This window comes from Macaca mulatta, chromosome 2, assembly GCF_049350105.2.
Source record: "Macaca mulatta isolate MMU2019108-1 chromosome 2, T2T-MMU8v2.0, whole genome shotgun sequence".
Lineage (NCBI taxonomy): Eukaryota > Metazoa > Chordata > Mammalia > Primates > Cercopithecidae > Macaca > Macaca mulatta.
The window spans coordinates 94,615,063-94,638,481 of NC_133407.1; the positions used below are offsets into that span (position 1 = coordinate 94,615,063).

At 39.2% G+C, this 23,419-nt stretch overlaps 1 protein-coding gene across 7 annotated transcripts in view; it reads right to left on the reverse strand.

Moving 5' to 3' along the window:
• The window catches only part of LOC144339055 (uncharacterized), a 293,212-nt gene that overhangs the window by 170,244 nt on the left and 99,549 nt on the right, over window positions 1-23,419 (reverse strand). For 3 of the 7 annotated variants that reach the window (XM_077991700.1, XM_077991697.1, XM_077991698.1), the window contains one exon: window positions 17,722-17,797. The exons of 3 other annotated variants lie outside the window; for them this stretch is intronic. In XM_077991700.1, the coding sequence (XP_077847826.1) occupies window positions 17,722-17,797 (76 nt within the window). Of the gene's footprint in view, window positions 1-15,123; window positions 16,519-17,721; window positions 17,798-23,419 lie in introns of those variants that run through there. One more of the 7 variants, XR_013413667.1, reaches the window with a different exon arrangement.

A 23,419-nucleotide genomic window follows, 5' to 3' on the forward strand; every position in this document is an offset into this window, starting at 1 on the left:
AACACATTGGGTATGAAAAATAAAATCAGAAGAGCTACCTAGAGATCACCAGACAACACCAACATGAAAGGGAAAAGACTCTCATGAAGTAGGAGGACAGCAAGGTAAGAAGGAAATTGTGGAAAGGAGTTTTAAGAATAAGGGGGAGATCAGCTGGGTGCAGTGGTTCACGCCTGTAATCCCAGCACTTTGGAAAGTTGAGGCAGGTGGATCCCCTGGAGTCAGGAGTTTGAGACCAGCCTGACCAACATGGAGAAACCCCGTCTCTACTAAAAATTCAAAAATTAGCTGGGCGTGGTGGTGCATGCCTGTTATCTCAGCTACTCAGGAGTCTGAGGCAGGAGAATCACTTGAACTCGGGAGGTGGAGATTGTGGTGAGCCGAGATCGTGCCATTGCACTGCAGCCTGGGCAATAAGAGCAAAACTCCGTCTAAAGAAGAAGAAGAAGAAGAAGAAGAAGGAGAAGGAGAAGGAGAAGGAGAAGGAGAAGGAGAAGGAGAAGGAGAAGGAGAAGGAGAAGGAGAAGAAGGAGGAGGGGAGGAGGAGGAGGAGGAGGAGAAGGGGGAGGAAGAGGAAGAAGAAGGTCAACAAGATCAGACCTTAGATGTGTTGCCTGAGATAAGAACTTTAACATGCCCACTAGACTTGCAGTTGTGACATTAACGAATTCAGTGAAATATGTTACAGAGGCAAGGTAGAAGCTCACATCAGGCCACAGTAGATTGAACAGTTTAGAAGCCAAATGTGAGGGTAAGAAAGAGACTTCAGATAAATCTCAGGAAGCTGAGGTATGAAAGAGAAAAGATTAGGTGACAGTTAAAGAGGAATACAGGATGGAGGTAGGTTCTTTCTTTTCTTTATTTTACTTTAAGTTTTGGCATACATGTGCAGAATGTGCAGCTTTGTTACATAAGTATATATGTGCCATGGTGATTTGCTGCACCTATCAACCCATCATCTAGGTTTTAAGCCCCACATGCACTAGGTATTTGTCCTAATGCTCTCCCTCGCCTTGACCCCTACCCCTCGACAGGCCCCAGTGTGTGATGTTCCCCTCACTGTGTCCACGTGTTCTCATTGTTCAACCCCTACCTGTGAGAACATGTGGTGTTTGGTTTTCTGTTCCTGTGTTAGTTTTCTGAGAAAGATGGTTTCCAGCTTCATCCAGGTCCCTGCAAAGAACATGAACTCATTCTTTTTTATGGCTGCATAGTATTCCATGGTGTAGATGTGCCACATTTTCTTTATCCAGTCTATCATTGATGGGCATTTGGGTTAGTTCCAAGTCTTTGCTCTTGTGAATAGTGCTGCAGTAAACATACTTGTGCACTTGCTGTGTTGGTGTGTTGAGGAAAAAAATGGCAGACTGAGAGACAGAGACTCTCAAGTTCCTTCTGTCTGCCTGTCCCAATATTTCCAGTTTTATCTCACACTTCTCTCCATCTCACTCCAAATGCTTCCAAACTGGAACTATGGAGTTGAAAGAAAACACTGGAAGGGGAGGAGGTAGACAAGAAACCAAGAATCCCTGCCTCACCATTATGCCTCCAGCCAGCGCCAAATACCTGAACTGCAACTGCTGGATGATTCAGCTGTTTCTCCCGGTGTGTTGTCACATGTTTACCCCACCCAGACTGAATGCTGTTTGGGATTCAGAGGGTGTGTAAGGGAATGTGCATGTGCCTTGGAAGAGAAAATGCTCCAAGTGTCTTAAACTTAAAATGATGAAGCTTAATCCCTCCCCCAACTCCCACAAAAACCTTCTCCATTCTTTTTTTTTTTTTTTTTAGATGGAATCTTGCTCTGTCCCCCAGGCTGGAGTGCAGTGGTGCTCGGCTCACTGCAACTTCCCCTCCTGGGTTCAAGCAATGCTCTGCCTCAGCCTCCCAAGTAGCTGGGATCACAGGTATCTGCCATCACACCCCACTACTTTTTTTTGTATTTTTAGTAGAGACGGGGTTTTACCATCTTGGCCAAGCTGGTCTTGAACTCCTGACCTCGTGATTCACCAGCCTCAGCCTCCCAAAGTGCTGGGATTACAGGTGTGAGCCACCGTGTCCGGCCAAAACTTCTCCATTCTAAACAAACATTTGTCTATATATTGAAGATTCTTAGTGCACTTTAAATAAATTTCTAACATTTAGCTACAAAATTATTTAATGCTCTTAATATCATCCCCATTAGGGAAGGAAAAAAAATGAAAGAAAAACTAGTCTTTTCAAAGAAGTCAACATCCTTCTTTCTTGTTCTCATGGCACCTATGCTTCTCATAAAAGCATTGTAATCTTATAATCCTCTTCCACATTGGGCCTTCTGGATCTCAGCCTGCTTAATTAGCTCTCAAATAATAGCTACCAACATGGCACCTGAAGCAGATCATCTGGCCGTATGACCTTGAGCAAGTCACTTTACTTCTCAGAGTATAAATTATTTACTCAACCTACTTCCAGCTCAGTTACACTGTAACCCAATCACATGTTAGATCTTTATCACCCGCTCTACTGCAGGTGAGGCATACTACAAACCTACTGAAAAAAATCTTTTAGGATAGGTAGGAGAATTCCTGTTTCAGTTTCAAAGTCACAGCAGAAAGTTGAAACTTGCAGCCTTGAGGGAGCTTACAAGGTCATTCTAAATAATGGAAAGATCAAATAATGTTACTGCAAGCTGCTATTGTAATTCATTCTTCCATAAAGATTACCTCTGTTGTACTAGCAAGTTCAGCAAGACCTTGGGTTATCAGCCAAATAAATGCCACTTCAGTAAGTTATTGCTGCCTGGGGCCAGCTTTAACTTGCATCGTCAACTTTTTTCCTTTCTAAAGTTGTACTGTAAGTTTGTACATTCATAAACCGTATTCCCTCTTGGCTTTATTGCTTGCCCTCTTGACTTTTTCCCTCCTCCTGGTTACTCAAGAGAGCCGCATTGTGTGCACTAACACTCGAGAGCTTCACCCAGTGATGTCAAAGAGTCACATTCAAATATTTTTGGGGGATAGAACAAAATGCAAAGGCCGCTGAATACTTTCTTACTATGTGAAAATTGCTGCCTGCATCTTTGCACCACAGTTGTGGGAATTCTATTCAAAGGAGATGTGTTCAAAAGTATATAACTGTGGCTCCCATGTGTGATCATGAAACAATAGAGGAAGAATAAGCTCTGTGACAATTTTTCAGATTTATGGTTCTGTGCAAACTTTACCAACTTTCCATTACTTGAACAGAATTCAAAATGGATTCAGAAAATGTGGTACTTGCCTAAATGACAATAAATGATAAATTTTGTTTCAACAGTCTTTTCCCCCACCCCTTTAAATTGATGGTTAAGTGTATAACAAAAGGAGAAGACAAAAAAAACAACATATACATACTTGTCTGAAAAGGCCAAAAAATGCCACCCACATACACAGAATACCACACACAGTTGCTTTATGAAGAAAAGTCAGATGCCATATAGGGTAACTATTGAATGTTGATGACATTTTTTCAACTCCATACAAATTAATCCTGCTAAAGTGCATCCAGCTTGTTTTTGTCAGTTTCTCTCCATTTAATTGTCAAGTGTAGACTCAAGACACATCGTAGGAACCTTCTTCATAAGAACATTTCTCTCAGTGCTACTTAATTAAACATGGCCTCTCACGTACATGCTCTGTGTCACTGGTCTTTGATAGTCAGTAAAGTGTTTTTGTTTGAAGAAAAATGAGTAGAATAAGCCTCTTCTAGGAAAAATCAATAGGTGTAAATAGGTAGTGGAAGTTGAGAGTACAAAGCCCAGAAACTTAAGATGCACTCTTTTTAAGGACATACTGTTCTCCTATGATATGAAAATGCCTGACATTGCCCTAATATGTTCCCCCATGCATCCTAAATTGTTCTAGAGCATCTTCCACTAAGTTGCTGGAACTGACGACTTTAAAAGCATCACCCTAGTCCCTCATGTTAATAAACAGAAACCTGGTTAATCCCCGCAAGGCAGATTATACTGATTTGAAGAAGGGAGGAGGGAATTCTTGTACTTATATCAGAGTATGCCTAGAATGTTTGGGAATTGATAACTCTGCAGAGTTCTCAGCAGAGAAATAAAATCACACTGTAAAGTTTTGTGTTCTCCACTTTGACTCCTTTGCTTAACTCATTCTCTCTTTCCAACTCCATGCTAAGCATTTATTTATTAATTCAACAAATGTGTATCGTGCACTAACCTGTGCCAGGTACTGTTCTAGGCACAGGAATGAAATAGATAAAAATTCCTGCTTGCATTCCCCACCACTCAGACTTATGTAACAAGTCAAAGTAGAGCTGTCTTTTGTCCCTCAGATCTTGCTGATCTGCACTTTCACTGGGGAAGAGGGTCAATTGTTTAAGAAAAACAGTGTTCTCATTTATTAAACAAAGGTCTCCAACAATTATTCATTCATTCACCCAACAGTTATTGATGAGCATCATGTAGATGCCAGGATCTGAGCTTCATACTGGGAACAGCAAGATAAAAAATACTCAGTCCTTGGCTTGACAGGAATTACATATATATATTTGTAATGTGTTTCATGTGAACAAATTGACTATTGATAGTTTTCAAATTAAATTTGAAGTTTCAAAGTCTGCTGATAGCTGGGAGTTAACTGCTTTTCCTTTTTGCCAGGCCAAGTATTTCTCATGATGCGCTGAAGTATAGACTCTAGGGATAATGGCCATGTTTTCAAAATATGCTATTGCCCAGCTTAAAAGGGGTAAGATAGACTTGGACGTGCATCTGAGTGTTTTCACTCCATTTTCTATAGTCACAGCTCTTGCTATGTTTTCAATTAGCTACAGTAACTAAAATTAATATTGCATTATACTTTTTTGATCATGCTTTAATTTAAGCAACAATAATGATCAGTGCATAAAATAGCCCAAGTCCTTTGTTTAGGGCTTGGTGAATAGAACCATATGCCTGACCTCAACCCTTTAGGGAATGGACATTCAGACAGTATTTTCATGGCCCCTTAACTTTTTTTGTTGTTATTTTCCTGTTGCTTTTTTGGTCTATGTGACTTTGTTTACTCACTATATGTGGCGGTGAGGGTGGAGTTAGAGGGTTTTACTTTACTTCTGGAATTATGGCATTTGAGAATGTTGGCCATTTGTCATCTATTAGTCCTCTTTTCTGCTAAGTGTTTATTCCAGAAAATTTGGGTCGAGTTGTACACAGAAATTAATCCAATTAATCAATTTTTCTTTTCTTTTTTCAGGTTGATTGTGTGTGTGCTTTTGTGTGTGTGTGTGTGTATGAATTAGCAGATAAACAGATATACTTTAAAGTGTTGATATCTAGATATTCCACCTAGAGTAGGTGTTTGACAATCTATAATCGAAATGTCCTATGGGAGGCCTGCAGGGCCCTGTTAGAAGATCACTGTCATTCCTCACCAAGGGATTATGCTATGGATTGGAGTCAGACATTCCTGAGAGCAAAACCTGGCTCTCCCACTTAGCAGTGTATGGCTGGTCAAGTAATTTATTAACCTCACTGAACCTGTCTGCTCATCTACACAATGAAAACAATAAATATTCCTGACCTTGCTGGCTGGGTTGTAAAGATTAGAGATAACACATGTGCTGAACACAACATGGAACCTCTATGATAGGCATTCAATAACTGGCAGGCATCATAAATATTATTGATTTTGTTTCTTCCTTTCCCTCCATTCTTTTCCTTGCTCGCATCACCTGACTTCTCCCATTTCCCTTTTTTCCCTTCTTCTTGCTTTCTCATCATCCTATTCTCTACTCTGTCCTGCCAGTGTCTCAGCTCTGCGAGTGCTGTCCGTAGGCATTGCTCACCCACCAACAAAGCTCGGAGAGAAAGGTACTGTGGAATCTATTCTATATCACCAGCCAAAGGAGAAACAACCAGAGAGAAAGCCATCCAGGAAATATTGTCTTGTGTAGACAACGCCCAGTATATTCAATCAATGCAGCATAGCTGAAATTATCCTGTTGCCTAACAGTGCAGATTTTTTTCCTATGGGTAATATCAATCCTCAGAAATTTAGCATTTATTTATTCATTATTTATCCATTATAAAATCTCTTAAAGATATATGATGGTCTGGATTCTCTACTAAAGTTAAAGCTGTGAAAGGTGTGTTTCTTATTTATCTTTGAATCAACTCACTGTACTGACAGTTGCTGAATAAATCGCAAGTGAATGATGACCCAAAGCTTCCAGGTTTGAAGACACTAAAAAGAAAAAAGTGAAATTTTTATTCATGAATGTAGGTCATACATATTACAGCTTCTTTTTCAATAAAATGAATCAGAAACCTCTACATGTTGGGCTCTGAATTGGATGCCAAAATACAAAGATGAAAAGACAAACATGGTCTCTGCTATTCATTCAATCATTCATTCATTCAGTAAATGTTTTCAAATGCCTACTTTGTGCCAGAACTGAACTAGGGGCTGCAGATACAACAGCCCTAACCGAGATTGATTTGTACCCTAATCTCGTGAACTTTATTTCCTATTATGAAAACTTTAAAGTAAAACAAATGAACCAAAAGAAAAGAAATAAAAGGATTACAAATTATGAGGAGAGCCATAAATGAGGCAACAATGGGCTAAAATGGACAGGACATCTACTATAGGTAGCTTAGTAGGAGATGGCATGAATAATCTGATCATTATAATTCAATATTTGCTTCTCTGCCTGAACCTACTGGTTCATCATTCCCTCCTTCACCCTCAAAAAGTTTTGCAGAAGCAATAAAATATTGTAAGCTCAGTAAAGAAGCAACAGTACGATGTGAACATGACTGAATGAGCAAACAGATCTCTGTGGGCTCTCAATACTAATCCAGAAATACAAGAGACCAAGTAATACATTTAGAATAAAGGCCAAAGGGACCACAAAAACAGGGACAGTAATAGGAATGGGATTGGTGGGAAGCCATCTTCTAGCCCAGGCCTGTGCCAAGTGGTAGCAGCCCTTATCAGATACTGTCATCGAAAGCGTCACTGTGGCACCAAGACCTTGGATCTGCACATGTGATTTCTTTCTTTTTTTAAGACAGTCTTCCTCTGTCACTCAGGCTGAAGTACAGTGGCACAATCTCGGGTGGCTGAAACCTCCACATCCATGGTTCAAGCGATTCTCACGCCTCAGCATCCAGAGTAGTTGGGACTACAGGTGCACACCACCACTCTCAGTTAATTTTTGTGTTTTCAGTAGAGGTGGGGTTTTGCTATGTTGGCCAGGCTGGGCTCGAACTCCTGGCCTCAAGTGATCTGCCCACCTCGGCTTCCCAAAATGCTGGGATTATGGGCGTGAGCCACCGCACCAGGCTGATGTGTGATTTCTTTTTATTTTTCTTTCTTTTTTTTTTTTTTTTGAGATGGAGTCTCGCTCTGTTGCCCAGTCTGGAGTGCAGTGGTGCGATCTCCCCTCACTGCAAGCTCTGCCCCCCAGGGTCATGCCATTCTCCTGCCTCAGCCTCCCAAGTAGCTGGGACTACAGGTGACTGCCACCACGCCAGGCCAGATTTTTTTTTCTTTTCTTTTTTTTTTTTTTTTTGTATTTTTGGTAAAGACTGGGTTTCACCATGTTAGCCAGGATGGTCTCGATCTCCTGACCTCGTGATCTGCCCACCTCGGCTTCCCAGAGTGCTGGGATTACAGGCATGAGCCACCGCGCCCGACCAATTTCTTAATAGCATCTCAGTGACCCTGGGGGTGTCTGTCGCCTGATCTCTGAGACTGTCACTTGTCCTGCTGCCGAAGGAGCCCTATTTTGGCATTAGAGGGCCTAGGCTCACAGTCCAGCTCTGACACTCATTAGCAGTGAGATCTTGGGCAAGTTGCTTCCCATCTCCAAGTCTGTTTTCTCTTGTGTGCAATGGATCTATTTGTCAGAGCAGAAATACAGAAAACAAAATCCATGCTAACTAATTAAAATAAGAAGAAATGTATAACTGAGTTGCTTTCCAAAGCATTGGAAGGGTTGGATAAATAGGCCTCTGCTGTGTTCTGACACAACCACTTACCTCTGGCATCTTCCTTACTAGCAAGGTAGATGCCTCATGCCAAATCTCTCTCCCTATATTCAACTCTATTACTAACGCAAGTCTTGTGAGAGTACAAGTGGTAAAATTGGAATTGCATCCAACCTCACAGCTGCAAGGGCATGTGGAAAATGTCATCGCTACTTGTACAGCCTCTGTAGATGAAGAAGGCACGCCAGAAGGGGTGGGAAAAAGCAGAGCAAGCCTATCCATAGTTTGTCATAAGGGACAACAATGTATCCATTACAGGGTTATTAAAGAATTGGTATTTATGAATATGTTTCCATTTAGTAAACACTGACTTGACCTGACGACATCAGCCAGCACTCCTTGTCCCCTGACACCAGGTACCAAAGGTATTGAGTCCAGCCTGGGAGCCCAGCTCTGAAACCCCACACATATGCCAATGCCCTGAGGCTAGACCTTGCTTCCTGTCTGATGGACCCTGCTGGCTTACAACCTGGACCCCACCCAGAAAGATTCCTGCCCCCAAGCAACTTTATGTCCACAAGGTAGAGTGACGAGTGCTCAAAAACCAGAAACCCAGAGAAGGAGTGAAAACATAGAAGGTGAGTCACTAATTCTGCCAGTGTTAGATGAGACATCACATTTCATCATCCTTGATAATACGTAGTGCAGTTGGTAGAATAGAGTATTACTTATCAAGAAAGACCTCGGCCGGGCGCCGGGGCTCACGTCTGTAATCCCAGCACTTTGGGAGGCCGAGGTGGGCGGATTATGAGGTCAGGAGATCAAGACCATCCGGGCTAACATGGTGAAACTCCGGTTCTAATAAAAATATAAAAAATTAGCCGGGCATGGTGGCAGGTGTCTGTAGTCCCAGCTACTCGGGAGGCTGAGGCAGGAGAATGGCATGAACCTGGGAAGTGGAGTTTGCAGCGAGCCGAGATCGAGCCACTGCACTCCAGCCTGGGCGACAGAGCGAGACTCCTCTCAAAAAAAAAAAAAAAGAAAGAAAGAAAGACCTCAAAAAGTTTCAGTGCTTCAGCAAAAGAAATAATCAGCAAACAGAAAAGCCACAGACTGGGAGAAAATACTCACAAACTATGCATCCAACAAAGGACTCCTATGCAGAATCTACAAGGAATTCAAACAAATCAGCAACAACAACAACAACAAATGATCTCATCAAAAAGTGGGCAAAGGACACGAATAGACAATTCTCAAAAGAAGAGATACAAACAGCCAATATATGAAAAAATACTCAAAATCACTAATTATTAAGGAAAGGCAAATCTAAACCACAATGAGAAGCCACCTTACTTCTGCAAGAATGGGCCATAATTAAAAAGTCAAAAACAATGGATGTTGGCACAGATGTGGTGGAAAGGGAACACCTTTACATGACTGGGGATTGGAATGTAAACTAGTACAACCACCATGGAAGTCAGTATGAAAATTCCTTAAAGAACTAAAAGTAGAGCTATCATTCTATCCAGCAATCCCACTACTGGGTATCTATCCAGAGGAAAATAAGTCATTATAGGAAAAAGACACATGCACATGCATGTTTATAGCAGCCCAGTTCACAATATCAAAGATTTGGAACCAACCTAAGTGCCTATCAACCAACAAGTGGATAAAGAAAATCTGGTATATATAAACCGTAGAATACTACCCAGCCATAAAAAGGCATGAAATAATGTCTTTTGCCACAGCTGGATGGAACTGGAGGCCATTATCCTAAGTGAAGTAACTCAGGAATGGAAAACCAAATAGCATTATGTTCTGATTTATACATGGGAGCTAAGCTATGAGGGCGCAACGGCATAAGAATGATACAATGGACTTTGGGGACTCAGGAGTAAGGGTGGGAGGGGCTGAGGGATAAAAGATTCCACATTGGGCACAGTGAACACTGCTCGGGTAATGGGTGCACCAAAATCTCAGAAATCACCACTAAAGAACTTATCCATGTAACCAAAAACCACCTGTCCCCCCAAAAACTATTAAAACAGAAATTAATTTTTTAAAAGTTTTAGTGGTAAGAGCTACTTGTATGACATATAAACTGTTGCATGAGAATCTAGACCCCGCATACTAAGCTTGATCAAAAAGAAGGATCTCTCCGCACTCTTAATCATTTTTTAAATCAAAATTTTAAAATGTAGTTTTTCTTATTATGAAAATAGTACATGCTTATTAAAGAACTTTTTGAAAATATGGAAAAGCAGAAAGAAAATAATAACTACTTTTTATCTCATTACCCAGCATTAATGACTGTTAACCTTATGGAAATATTTCCTTCTGAGCAAATATGAACCAAAAGAAGCTGATGAACCTATATTAATATCATGTAAAATAGACTTTAAGGTCTAATAGTGCTAAAAAGCACTATTAGAAATAAGAATGGTCACTACATAGTAATAAAAGCCTCAATTCACAAGGAACATATAACAATTTTAAACTCTTAGGTATGTGTTATGGCTTCAAAATGTATAAATATAAAATTGAGATATCAGTTAAGGGAAGGTTATATGTTCATACACTTTAACACACTTCTCTCAGTAATTGATGGATCGAACAATCCAAAAACAGCAAGGATATAGATTTGAACAACACAAAATAACAAGCCTGATCCAAAGGACTTATTTTTAGAACACTGCATCAAACTACTTGTCAAACACACAAGGGCTATTTACCAAAATTAGCCATGCATTAGGCTATAAAGCAAGTCTAATACATTTCAAAGACTCTCTACACACCACATCCTCAGCCCACAATGTAATAAAGATAACTTTTCAAAAACAAGATAACAATCTATTTCATTGGAAATTTTTAAATACATTTTAAATAACTCATGGCAAAATAAGAAATTATAATGGAAATTATATTATTGTATAATTTTTCAATAAATTATGTATGAAAAATGAACATCAAAACTTGAGGGATGCAGCTAAAGTATTTCTTGGAAGAAAATGTATGTTTTGCATGCCTCCAAAAAAAAAAAAAGAAAGGCTCAAAATTCAGTAAGTTAAACATGTATGTTATGAAATTAGAAAATAATTAGGTTTAAGCAAAGCCAGAATGTAGAATGTAGTCACTGAAAAGACTAACAAAATTGAGAAGTTTTTAAATAATGTTAATGAAGAGGAAAAAGAGAGAACAAATAAATAAACAATACTAAAAATTATGAGGCCATAACTACAGATGTTATGTAAGTTAAAAATGATAAATTAATAGTGTGATAACTATGCCAATACATTCAAAAACTTAGGTAAAATAGATACATTACTACAAATACATAACAAAAGTGAATGAAGAATTTTTTTAAAATAAAGAAAAAAAGGTAAAAAACCTGAATAGGTCCATAACATTATGGTTCAGCCCAAAAATGCAAGGTTGGTTTAATGTTAAGAAATGTTATATTTCAAACAATGCAAGTATCACAATAAATAAAAGAGAACAAATAGTCTCCATAAGTGAAAAATATCATTTGAAGAGAGGTAGAAAAAAAACACAGGAAATAAATGAAACAGTTATTTATGATTTAGAAAAAAAAAAAAACTTTCAGCAAACTAGAAATAAAAGGACCTTTCTTAACCTAATAGCAGATAATCATAAACACCTACTACAAATGTCATACTTAATGGTGAAATGTTGGAAATATTCCCTGGAAATACATTTCCATCATTAATATAGCATTTATTTATGAATTACAATGACCTCTTTACATGTTCGTCTCACCTCTCCCAGTTCCCTCTACCCTGTCCCCAATGCTTAGTACAGTTCTTGGCACACTGTAGACATGCCATTCATGTTTGGTGAATGGATGGATGAATGAATAAAGTAGAGTTCTTTAGTGATAATATGCAGGTTAAATAAATGTTACCCAGTAAATTCTAATTCCCCAGTTGTATCAATTTAGCTTTCAAGGGCTCTTTAAATGATATTTGAGAACTGCAAATGTATTTCCTTGTAACACTTAAGAAATTCCAGGCCGGGCGCGGTGGCTCAAGCCTGTAATCCCAGCACTTTGGGAGGCCGAGACGGGTGGATCACGAGGTCAGGAGATCGAGACCATCCTGGCTAACACAGTGAAACCCCGTCTCTACTAAAAAATACAAAAAAACTAGCCGGGCGAAGTGGCGGGCGCCTGTAGTCCCAGCTACTTGGGAGGCTGAGGCAGGAGAATGGCCTGAACCCGGGAGGCGGAGCTTGCAGTGAGCTGAGATACGGCCACTGCACTCCAGCAAGGGGGACAGAGTGAGACTCCGTCTCAAAAAAAAAAAAAAAAAAAAAAGAAATTCCAGACTATTGGGTAAACATATTCCCAAGTTGTTTTCATTTACTTAGCCTTTCCGAAAATCAGTTCTCTCTCTGTAAATGGGAATATAATAATATGCTTGACTCAGAGTTGTTGTGAGAGTTAAATGAATGCTCATGAAGCAGTTAGCACAGTTCTTGTAATCTAATGCGTATGCAACTAATGTTGGTTATTGTTGTGTGGTTGCAATTATTAGTGGCAGTTGTGATTATTAGTAGCATTAGGCTATTTCAGATTTCCATGGCATCTAGTATCGTGCTTGCACATAAAAGCAACTTCTCAAAAAATACTTGCTAAACGAATGATGAATCTGCAATGCTGAGATTTACTAATGGCTTTCAAAACAACCTGCACTGCCTCATTCATTGATTCATTTAACAAAAATAAATTTCATACCTGCTGTCAGATACTGTACTAAATATTGGGGATACAGAGATGATTAATGATTAAGACATGATTCCAGCCTCTGAGGACTTCATAGAGTATCTAAGAACTAGATAGCATGAATTTATTTTAATTTGAAAAATCTACATTGGCAGGTCTCTACTTTTATGCCTATCTCTCATAAACAAGATACATTGACCCTTATCAAGACAGAATCAGCATGGAGAAAAACCAAGCTATGTAAGGGCAGAGTCCCTCTCAAAATAATTTGAGCCCAGTACTAGAGAGACTTCGTCTGGTTGAAGTAGTTGATCTTAAAAAACAGACAGAGAATCAAGGACATAGTATCCAAAGGGAGTCACAAACTGAGGCATGGCTCAGAAGTTATTAGCAAGTGACAGTTCCATCTAGAGGCTGCGCTGTGGCCACTAGGGATGTAGGGTACCAATTGGAAGTCACCATTAGAATACACATTTCATACATTAATGTCCCCCCAATACATGAGAGAATGAATTTGAGAGAAGAGACAATGTAAGGGAAGTGATAAGGAGTAAGGTCCTTTATTAGGAGAGATGTCAGAAATGGCAGGGGTGGTCCAACCCCAAAAGCCCAGAAAAAGCTTTCACATCCTACTATGTTGGACAGACTAAAATAATTGGCATAATCAAGACATATTGTTTAATATTGGCTAAAATTAAAAATTTAATGCTTATAGAATATATTACATTTTGTCATATTTTCTGTTGCTCAGCTCCTTTTGAGAGTCCTTGTAACATTTGAAACCTTTCTGCCTTATGAATCTTGCCTTCTCAAAGTAGAGGCTAGAAAACAAGTCTCCCCAACTCAGTAGCTCCTAAGGTGTAAGCATGAGACCTAGGATCTGCCAATCAAATGCAGCCATGTGAGACATATCCAAAAGTAAACAATGCAAAGAAGATTTGTGAAATTCACCTTCCAGAGAACATGTGACAAACACATCCAAGTCTTAGAGGGCAGCAGGGGCAAAGCTCCTGGTGCCTATTCCCTTACGTTATCAGTGATAGCTGCCCAGTGTTTGTCAAGCCATGGAGCTGTGGCATGAAATGTCATGAGCACTGTTTTTGCCAGTAAAGGTCATTGTAGCATAGTTGGTCATTTTTACTGGTTGCGTAAAAACTTAAGCCAGAATTTCCACCCCACTAGAATATGGGGGTCCTTTACCAGCCTTACTGGATTCTTGCAAGCAACAATCTTGACACATACACTGGGTTAGACTGACAACTGAAAAAGGATCAGCCCTGGGAAGAACAGACATGGGCACCTAGGGACTGATATGGACACCTAGGATCACCTCCTGGGTCACTAAGTGCCATCTCCCACTGGTGATAACGGATACAGAGAATGTGTTTCTTCTATCAATTGTGCCTTGATCACCAAATTCTGTTTCTGCAAAATATGGCTTAACTCAGGGGGTCTCTATATTGTATACTGTTTTCTCCTCTCCAGGAGACTCAGGAGTCAGGGTTAGCCTGTGGTCTGCTGGTCAAAGACCCAGGAAAAAAGAAGAAAATGAGAACCTGGGGAAGTGAGGCCAATTAAGCCTCCACCTACCTTTCAGAGCTACCCTAACTTCTCCCTATATGAATTCTATGTTAATACTTGGAGAGTTCTTCCTGCAAACAGGTATTTCCAAGAAAAACTGACAACACTTAGAAAAGGGGGAAGAGGAAGCAGAATTTTCTCACTTACTACAAGAGAACTGCCCTGACTGCTTTTAGAGAATGAATGCCTTGCTTTCTGCTTATTCCTGTGGTTGCTCGTTATGAACTTTCAAGGTACATTTGATATAAGACATATTTCAATTTCATTTCTTCACCAGCATTAAAACCTTGATATCAAAAGTCTAACTGCTTATACTTCTGTGATAGAAAAGCTGAAGGCTTCCCCTCTTGTAGTAATCCATGAGCTTAACACAGGAGTATAGAGATGAAGAAGGCCTAGGTTCTACCTTTAAGGAGCTAGATTGAGCAGAAGACACATAAAGGTACCTTAATGAAGTAAGGTGTAATATATACATAAACAAAGTATTATGAAAGCTACGCTTGGCTTCTCCACAAGTGGGGAGGGGAAAGCTTTTGAAGGCTTTGTAGAAAGAAGAGACATTTTGGCCTTTATGCATGAATAGAATTTTGATGAGAAAATGAAGATGTCCCGGGAAGAGGAAGCAACATAAACATAGACATGGAAGTACAAACTTTCAAGTACTTTTCAAGAATCATTGAATACTTTCTGGATTCAAGCATAGTTTGTGTTTGTAATAAAGGAATGGAGTGGTGGGAAGGACAGACTGCTTGAGAGAGGTAGAAAGAAGCCAGATACTACCAGTGTTGATTGAAAGATTATGGCACAGAATCACTAAAACTTTGAAATAGAAAAAAGGCAAAAAAAAAAAAACAAAAAAACAAAAAAATCCACACAGAACCTTCAACCCAATATCCCATACACTAAACTCTTCAAAAATCTCTGACAAAACTCCCTTTTGTTGCATGTATTTTTGTAAACTTTTATTTTAGGCCTCGGAGTACATGTGAAGGTTTGTTACAGAGATAAACACATGTCATTGGGGTTTGTTGTACAGATGGTTTCATCACCCAGGTATTAAGTTCAGTACCCAATAGTTATCTTTTCTGCTCCTCTCCCTCCTTGCACCCTCCCCCGCCAAGTAGACCCCAGTGTCTGTTGTTTCCTTCTTAGTATCCATAAGTTTTTGTCATTTAGCTCCCACTTATAAGTGAGGACATGTGGTATTTGGTTTTCTGCTCCTGCGTTAGTTTGCTAAGGATAATAGCCTTCAGCTCCATCCATGTTTCTGCAAAAGATGTGATCTCATTCTTTTTAATGGCTGCATAGTATTCCATGGTGTACATATACCACATTTTCTTTATCCAATCTGTCATTGATGGGCATTTAGGTTGATTCCATGACTTTGTTATTGTGAGTAGTGCTGCAGTGAAAATTCATGTGCATGTTTCTTTATGATCGAATGACTTATATTCCTCTGGGTATATACCCAGTAATGGGATTGCTGGGTCAAATGGTAGTTCTGTTTTTAGTTCTCTGAGGAATCGTCATACTGCTTTCCACAATGGCTGAACTAATTTACACTCCTACCAACAGTATATAATTGTTCCCCTTTCTCTGCAACCTCACCAGCATCCGTATTTTTTGACTGTTTAATAATAGCCATTCTAACTGGTGTGAGATGGTATCTCATTGTGGTTTTGATTTGCATTTCTCTAATGATCAGTGATATTGAAGCTTTTTTTCATACGCTTATTGGCTGCATGTATGTCTTCTTTTGAAAAATGTCTGTTCATGTCCTTTGCCCACTTTTTAATGGAGTTGTTTGCTTCTCTTTTGTAGATCTGTTTAAGTTCCTCATAGATGCTGGATACTAGACCTTTGTCAGATGCACAGTTTGCAAATATTTTCTCCCATTCTGTAGGTTGTCAGTTTACTCTGTTGATAGTTTCTTTTGCTGTGCAGAAGCTCTGAAGTTTAATTAGATCCCACTTGTCAATTTTTGCTTTTGTTACGATTGCTTTTGGTGTCTTTGTCATAAAATGTGCGCTCATTCCTATGTCTGACAAAACTCCTGCTTTGCTTGGTAAAACATGAGGTTTTTTTCTTTTTTTAAGTGGGAGGTTCTTTGATAAGATTTTTGAAGGTATTTTAATTCAGTAAAAGTTAGCATCATGATGATGGCGAGGAAAGCCCAGAATAGATTGAAGTACTGCTGGACTGTGAAGAGAAAGAGGTCCTGAAAGGGAAATATTCAAACTTGAAACTCTGGACCCTGAAATGGCTAAATGTTCAGCTACTCCAATTTCCTCTTGACTGGTTCACACACTTCTAGTTCCTTCCCTACCTCACCTAAGCCCTCTTTGCCTCCCAGAAAGTGGGAAATGTCCCTCTTAAAGAGATCAAATGAAACAAGAAGAGAAACTATATATTTTGTCTGAATCCCCGATCAGCTCAGAAAGAAGGCAGAGTTGACCTAACTTAGCACCATAAACCTCACCTTTCAGCTGGTACCTTTGTGTACCCTTTCCTGATGCCAGCAACTCAGCCCATGTCTCCCACTCAGCTCTCCCAGGCTTCTTAGAACTCAGATTCCCAAGACAAAGGACAATTGAGGCCCAGTTAGTGCTCAGGTTTACTGAGAATTAAGCCATAGGCAGATACCATCAAAACACATCTCACTTGTGACCTTTCACAGCCAACGAATTGGAAGGATTTTCCTTTGCTGGGGATTGAATTTAAAACGACTTCCCAGGAGTGAAAGGTCAGCCCATGGAACCATGATATCCAGTTAAACACAGCTAAATAGAACGTTTTAGCATGACAATAAATGGAGTTATATTTAGCTGATTCGGGAAACTATCTGGCTGAGGGAAAAGCAGTACAGAGATTCTTCATCTACCACCCCCCCTCCCCTGGCTGGGAAAAGTAATGGAGTAGTACAAAGGTGAAGAATTTTACCAAATCTGTCTGGAGAGACCGTTTTTGCTTTCCCAACATCTACCATGTTCTGAGTAGGACATGTTGGTTGAATGGCATAAAGGCTATATTGTTTTCTTGATGCACACATGAAATTCTTATTAGCATGACTAGAGCAAGATGGGTTCCAAAGGGAGAACATATCCTCAAATAACTCTCTAGGCAGCTTTGATTTCTAGATACGTATGAGGTGAAAGCACATTAGCCAAACTGGCTTTGATAACAAACGCATTCTTCTTTAACAAGGAAAGACTAAAGGGAAAAAATACTTGGCACCCCACTCCCTTAACTTGAAATGCCCCATGCCATTTTGAAATAGCCTCATATTTTGCTGTTGTTAACTAACAGATGGTTTTGTTAGCTGGTGACTGTTTCTCTAAATAACTCCTGACGATAAAAGACTGTGACACATGAGAGCAAAATGGGGACCATAAGTGGTAGCCTTTTACCTCCAGAATCTTACCTCGTCGTTCATTCTGAAACTTGATGTGTGTAATTGCAGCCACTGGGAAGGTGTGGAGTGCTACAGCATCACAGATCTGCCAATAGTTGGAAGAGATTAAAGGTGTATGTTGTTTTTTTAGAAGGAAAAAATATATTTAATTGAAACCGATTTAGAAATCAGGATCCCTGTGAGTTTAGAGTGAGAATGTTTTCAATGAAACACTGTTTCATCTTGGCTATGAAAGACTCATACCGTTTCTCTCCCAGGCTAAGTGTGCTATTTGATAGGGAATCCACTGTTTATGCTTGTCCTGCAAGACCCTCTTTACTACACAATGAATTGGTACTTTCGGTAAATATAATCCCATAGTGATTTAGCAAAACCCATCAGTCTCAGCCTTAGCCTTGTGGATTCCATCTAACATTCAGTTTCACTTGTAGTGGCTGATCTCTTTGCTAACAAAGTCTTTTTCATACAAAGTTGCCATCTTCCATTTTATCTTTATCTTTATCTTTTTTTTTTTTTAATCAAATCTCACCTAATCTGGCTATTTGTACCTTTATTACTAATTTTTTATTCTGCCTTTGGATAGTCCAAATTAAGCATGACCCAACCTGGTTGGACATAACAAGGCCACTTTTAAATCTCTAGCTAAGGAAAAGGTATAATCAAAGAACTTAACTAAACTCGTAGAACTGATACTCAGACTTCAAGCCCTTGGCTCCTAAATGTCTATACTGGCCTAGCCACTTTGAGTCAACTCTCAAAGTCGGAAGATCTTGATACCACATAAACAAGACTACAGTCTATATACAATTCAACAAACATGTCCTACTTAGAACTTGGTAAGTGTTGGGAAAGTAACCATTTTACTTCTCCAATTTTATTTTGTTTTTTTCTTGTCTATTGCTGACCTCCCATTGATCTCTTAATACCTTCACCCAGCCTCTAAGGCATGAAGCACTATTCTGTTATGCCTAGAGTCCAAAGACAGCTGCACTCCCCATTTAATAATTTAATCTCTCATCCTTGGTTCAAAGAGTTCCAGTGACAACTTTAGCCTGGCACTAAAACAAACTGTGCCAATCCGTACTCTTCACCAGTTCTGTGGCAACCCATTATCAGCCAATTTCGCTCTGCTCTGTACCCTCTAGGACCCAAGTCATCCCCAAAAGCCCATGGCTCCAAGAGGTCTGGTTATGTAGAGACAACAGGAGGTATTTCCTTTTAGGTACAGCTAGAATATTGTTGCAGCAATCCCGTCACTGTGGTGGTAACAGTAGGAAGAAATAAAAAATGTCATATTCAAATGTTATGGTGACAAAACCAGCTGACTGATTGACTGAAGGACATAAAAAAGAGGGAGAAATCAAAAGTGACATTCAGATTTCTGGCGTGGAGAAGGTATTGAATGCTGGATGTGGAAAAAAGAATAAGCAGGTAAAGAGGTCGGGATTTGAAAACGACTGAAACAAGGGCTAAGTAAGCATATGTCTTGGTTTTATCCCATTATTTATCAAAGCTCTTATTTGTTTTGCCAAGTAGGCTTCTCTCTTGAGAAGAGGTTATGGTCACTCATCTACAGAAATAACAAAGTGCCTATTTAAATCATGTTCAATATAACATGTGTTTGAGTGAATCTTCTCCAGGCTCTTAAGAAGACCAGCCATGGTTAAGTGGTGGAGAGTTCTAGATCAAGTAAGAAAACTCGTGGCTTAGAATTTAAACCACTACTTACAAGCTGTGAGATCAAAGGCATTAAGTAAATAGAGGGTTCAAGAAAATGGTATTTTCCAATTTCAATATTTTATGACTATAATGAATATTTTATGACTCCACTTAGACAAGAAGACTAAGTGGAGTGTTTTAGTGTGCAGCTAGTTCTTAGGACTAGAATTCCCAGCCTTTGTTTATTGTGTCTTCTCTCTCCCATCTAACTCATAAATAATGAAAAGGAAAATATTTGGGAGACAGCAGTGGGTCAGAAATTGCAGGCCAGTTGGGCACAGTAGCCCACACCTGTAATCCTAGCACTCTGGAAAGCCGCGGTGGGAGGATTGCTTGAGCCCAGGAATTCAAGACAAGCCTTGGTGACGTGGTAAGATTCTCTACAAAAAAAAATGCAAAAATTACCCAGGTGTGGTGGCACACACCTGTGGTCCCAGCTACTCGGGAGACTGAGGTGGAAGGATCACTTGTGCCTGAAAGGTCGAGTCTGCAGTGAGCCATGATCGTACCAGTGCACTCCTAAAAAGTTGCAGGCAACAGAAACGCTTTAAAAACTGAGTTCCTATAAAAATTGGATTCACTTACAGTATTGGCTCTCGGCAAGTACGCACACACTAAAGAAGCATAGACATACTGTAATATCTCTGTACAAATATGCATGACCAGGGCATACTTCATTTGAATAAATATCAAAACATAGGGCATGGGAATTTTTGATAAAACTTTTATCATATCACAGAACTTCAAATCCCAGTTCCCTTGTCTATAAGTGTTACCACATCAATATCGACCCAAGATTTTGGTTAACATAAAACACACTTTTTACAAAGCACCTACTACAGTGTCTGGCACTATACTCAATAAATGGTAGCTACTATTGTAGCTATGTTTTGGAATCACTTACTATAATCTGAAGATTAAGTCAAGCAATTTAAAAACCAAAAACTAGCCAGGTGCAGTGGCTCATGCCTGTAATCTCAGTTCTTTGGGAGGCCGAGGCAGGCAGATCATTGAGGTCAGGGGTCCGAGACCAGCCTGGCCAACATGGTAAAACCCCATCTCTACTAAAACTACAAAAATTAGCAGGATGTGGTGGCACACACCTGTAATCCCAGCTACTCAAGAAACTGAGGCACGAGAATAGCTTGAACCCAGGAGGTAGAGGTTGCAATGAGCCGAGATCACCCCACTGCAGTCCAGCCTGGGCAACATAGTGAGACTCTGTAAAAAAAAAAAAAAAAAAAAAAAAAAATCCTGAACCAACAATGGAGTGTTGAAGAATGCAAAAGGTACCCAACCTAGACAGTGATCTCATGGAGTCACTACGATTATTTATTGTTTACCTAGCACTTTAGCCCAGCAAAATTCAAGGTCAGTTATTATTGTCTACAGAACACAGGAAATAAAAATAGCACTTCACAAACGGGAAAAACACAGCACCCTTGCTGGTAGGAGTCATACGTTCAACTCAAAGAAGTTCAAACACTTGATGGTCTAAAGCCATTGTCAATAACCATCCCAAAACATCAAAGAAAACAACCCAAAAGTACCTCTGGCCTTTTCCCCCCCCATGAAAACAGAGGCTGAGTAATTATGTTATATATACAGGATACGCAACCTCAGATAACCTTAGGGCCAGGGTGGTGAAGTTATGCAGGCCTTTCCCTCAAAGACGGCTTTACGCTTTCTCTTTGTGAAAATGACAAAATATGAGCAATCTATCATTTTCATATAAAAATAAATAATTCCTAGAAAACACATAGAAAAGTACATAAAACACATAGAAAAGCAAAGTAAGCTTCCAAAAAAAAAAGACAACATGTTTTGTGAATAAAAGTAACTCACATTTTTCCCACACACCTTGTCGTTGACTGAAATCTTCTTTCAATGAACTGATGATGGCATCATGCAAATGATTTTCAAAATCACTTGCCATGGTTACAGTATAAGCTATGGACACCCACATACCCACCACTAAAATGAGTGTCTCAGTTAGGATTCTTTGGTGGGAGGTGACGGAAATGGACCCCAGTTAACTTAAGCAAAGTAATAATGATCATAATAATCATTAACAATAAAAAAATTATGAAATCTAAAGAAAAAGTGAACATTCAGGCTTTGGGAAGAATAGGATCAGAGATGCTCCAGGAAATTAGGAAATAGGTATTAAAAGACTATCTCTTTTAGTCTTTAGGGGACAGTCATTGGAAGCACTCATGTCAGTGCTTTGTGTCAATGTCCAATTGGTGAATATTTGAAATTCTGAGAAGGTAGGATAGTCTCACCTCAGACATGTGTCTGAGGAGGCTGAGGATAGTGTACATGACCACCTCATCAGAAAAGCAAGGAAGGAGGGAAGAGAAGTCCCAGAATGAAAAATTGAAGTACTATTAACAAAGAAAGGAGAAACGGCTGCTGGGCAGACCAATATTACAGATTCAATCACAGCTAATCTCAGAAAATATTGGTACTGGACAGAAACAATCCATGGTTTACAAAACCTATTTGTGCAGTTTTATTTTTAAAGTGAATGCAGCATGAAAACATATAATTAAAATTTTTAATTGAGAAAAAATGTGATATAGGCTCAGACTCTTAAAGTTTTTCCCAGCCCTGCACACTAAAATCATTCCACCTGCAGCAACAGCAGTACTTGCATGCACAATGTGCCATCAGGAGCACTCGTAAAGCACGGATTATGTTTTCAAATCACACTCATAGGAACCAGGACTTCGTAAAAAGCACCTGACTTCATGTTTTAGGGTAGGAAAAGTTAGGATGGCAAGGGTATGTCAGCATTTTTTCTAGGATGACAGGGGATGTGCCAGAAAGACAACAAATCCAGCTGGAGAGCTACTACTCACAAGGTGTGATAATTCAAACATCCAAAGCAAACAAAAATATGATAATGACTATGGTTAATTAGAATAATTGAATCTGTGAAAGGTAGAATTCATTATGGCCCTGAAAAGAGAAAAGTTTATTTCAAAGGTGTATAAAAGTAATTGTAATATAAAGATAGTATTTTATTTATTTTAACAGATAGTGAAATGTTGATGTATGTGAGCTTTTAATTACTTCCATACATATATATGTGTTTTTAAACCATAGCAATATACTTGTTTTTATCTGTATGTACCGGAAAGAGTGAACACAGGAAGCCATGAATAAGTCAAACAGATCCAGAAAAGCTCACAGTACCGACAACAGGACAGGACTGCTTAACACCAGTGGTCACAGATAATAACCAACTGAGAAAAAAACCATCCGTTGGTCAGTCCCAGAGATCATACACAACAAAAATTGAAAAAAGGAGCTCACAGTGTGTTACACAATGAATAATTAAAACAAAATCCCAAAGAAGAGAATTAACTGAGCAAACTTGATCCCTCGTTGTCTGTGGAGAAAACCTCTGGGTGACTACTTATTAAAATCAAATACTTACTTGATATATAATTTGATTCCAGTAGTGCTAAAACTAGATAAACATATCACAATGGCAGCACAATACCCAGTTATAGGCAGGGAAGACTCCAAATTCCAAAAAAAGTAAAAAGTAGAGGATTTTAGAATTCCCATTATTAACCACCAAGTATGAAACAACCATTGAAAAAAGGTTTCATCCTAATGACCATAGACTTGAGTTTCATTTAAATTGGGCCATGCAATCAATTATTGTCTCTGCAAGAATCAATTCGAATCCTGCAGCCTAAACTGGTCTCAATTTTTTTTTCTTTATGTCTGGTAATATTACTACAACTAGGATGATTACTGCAACCCTAGAAATAGTATCTTCTTAGTTATAGCACCCAGGAAGGCAGTGTTGGGAAAGGTATAAAATTAAAGTTTTAAAAATGAATAAAGAGAGAGATAATTAAGAAACAAATGCAAATCCATTCCATAGTATTAGAACTTTCATAAACACTTTTAGTGTAAGTTTTTACATGTTTTGTAATCACTGATATTTTGTAATCATTGTGATATTTTT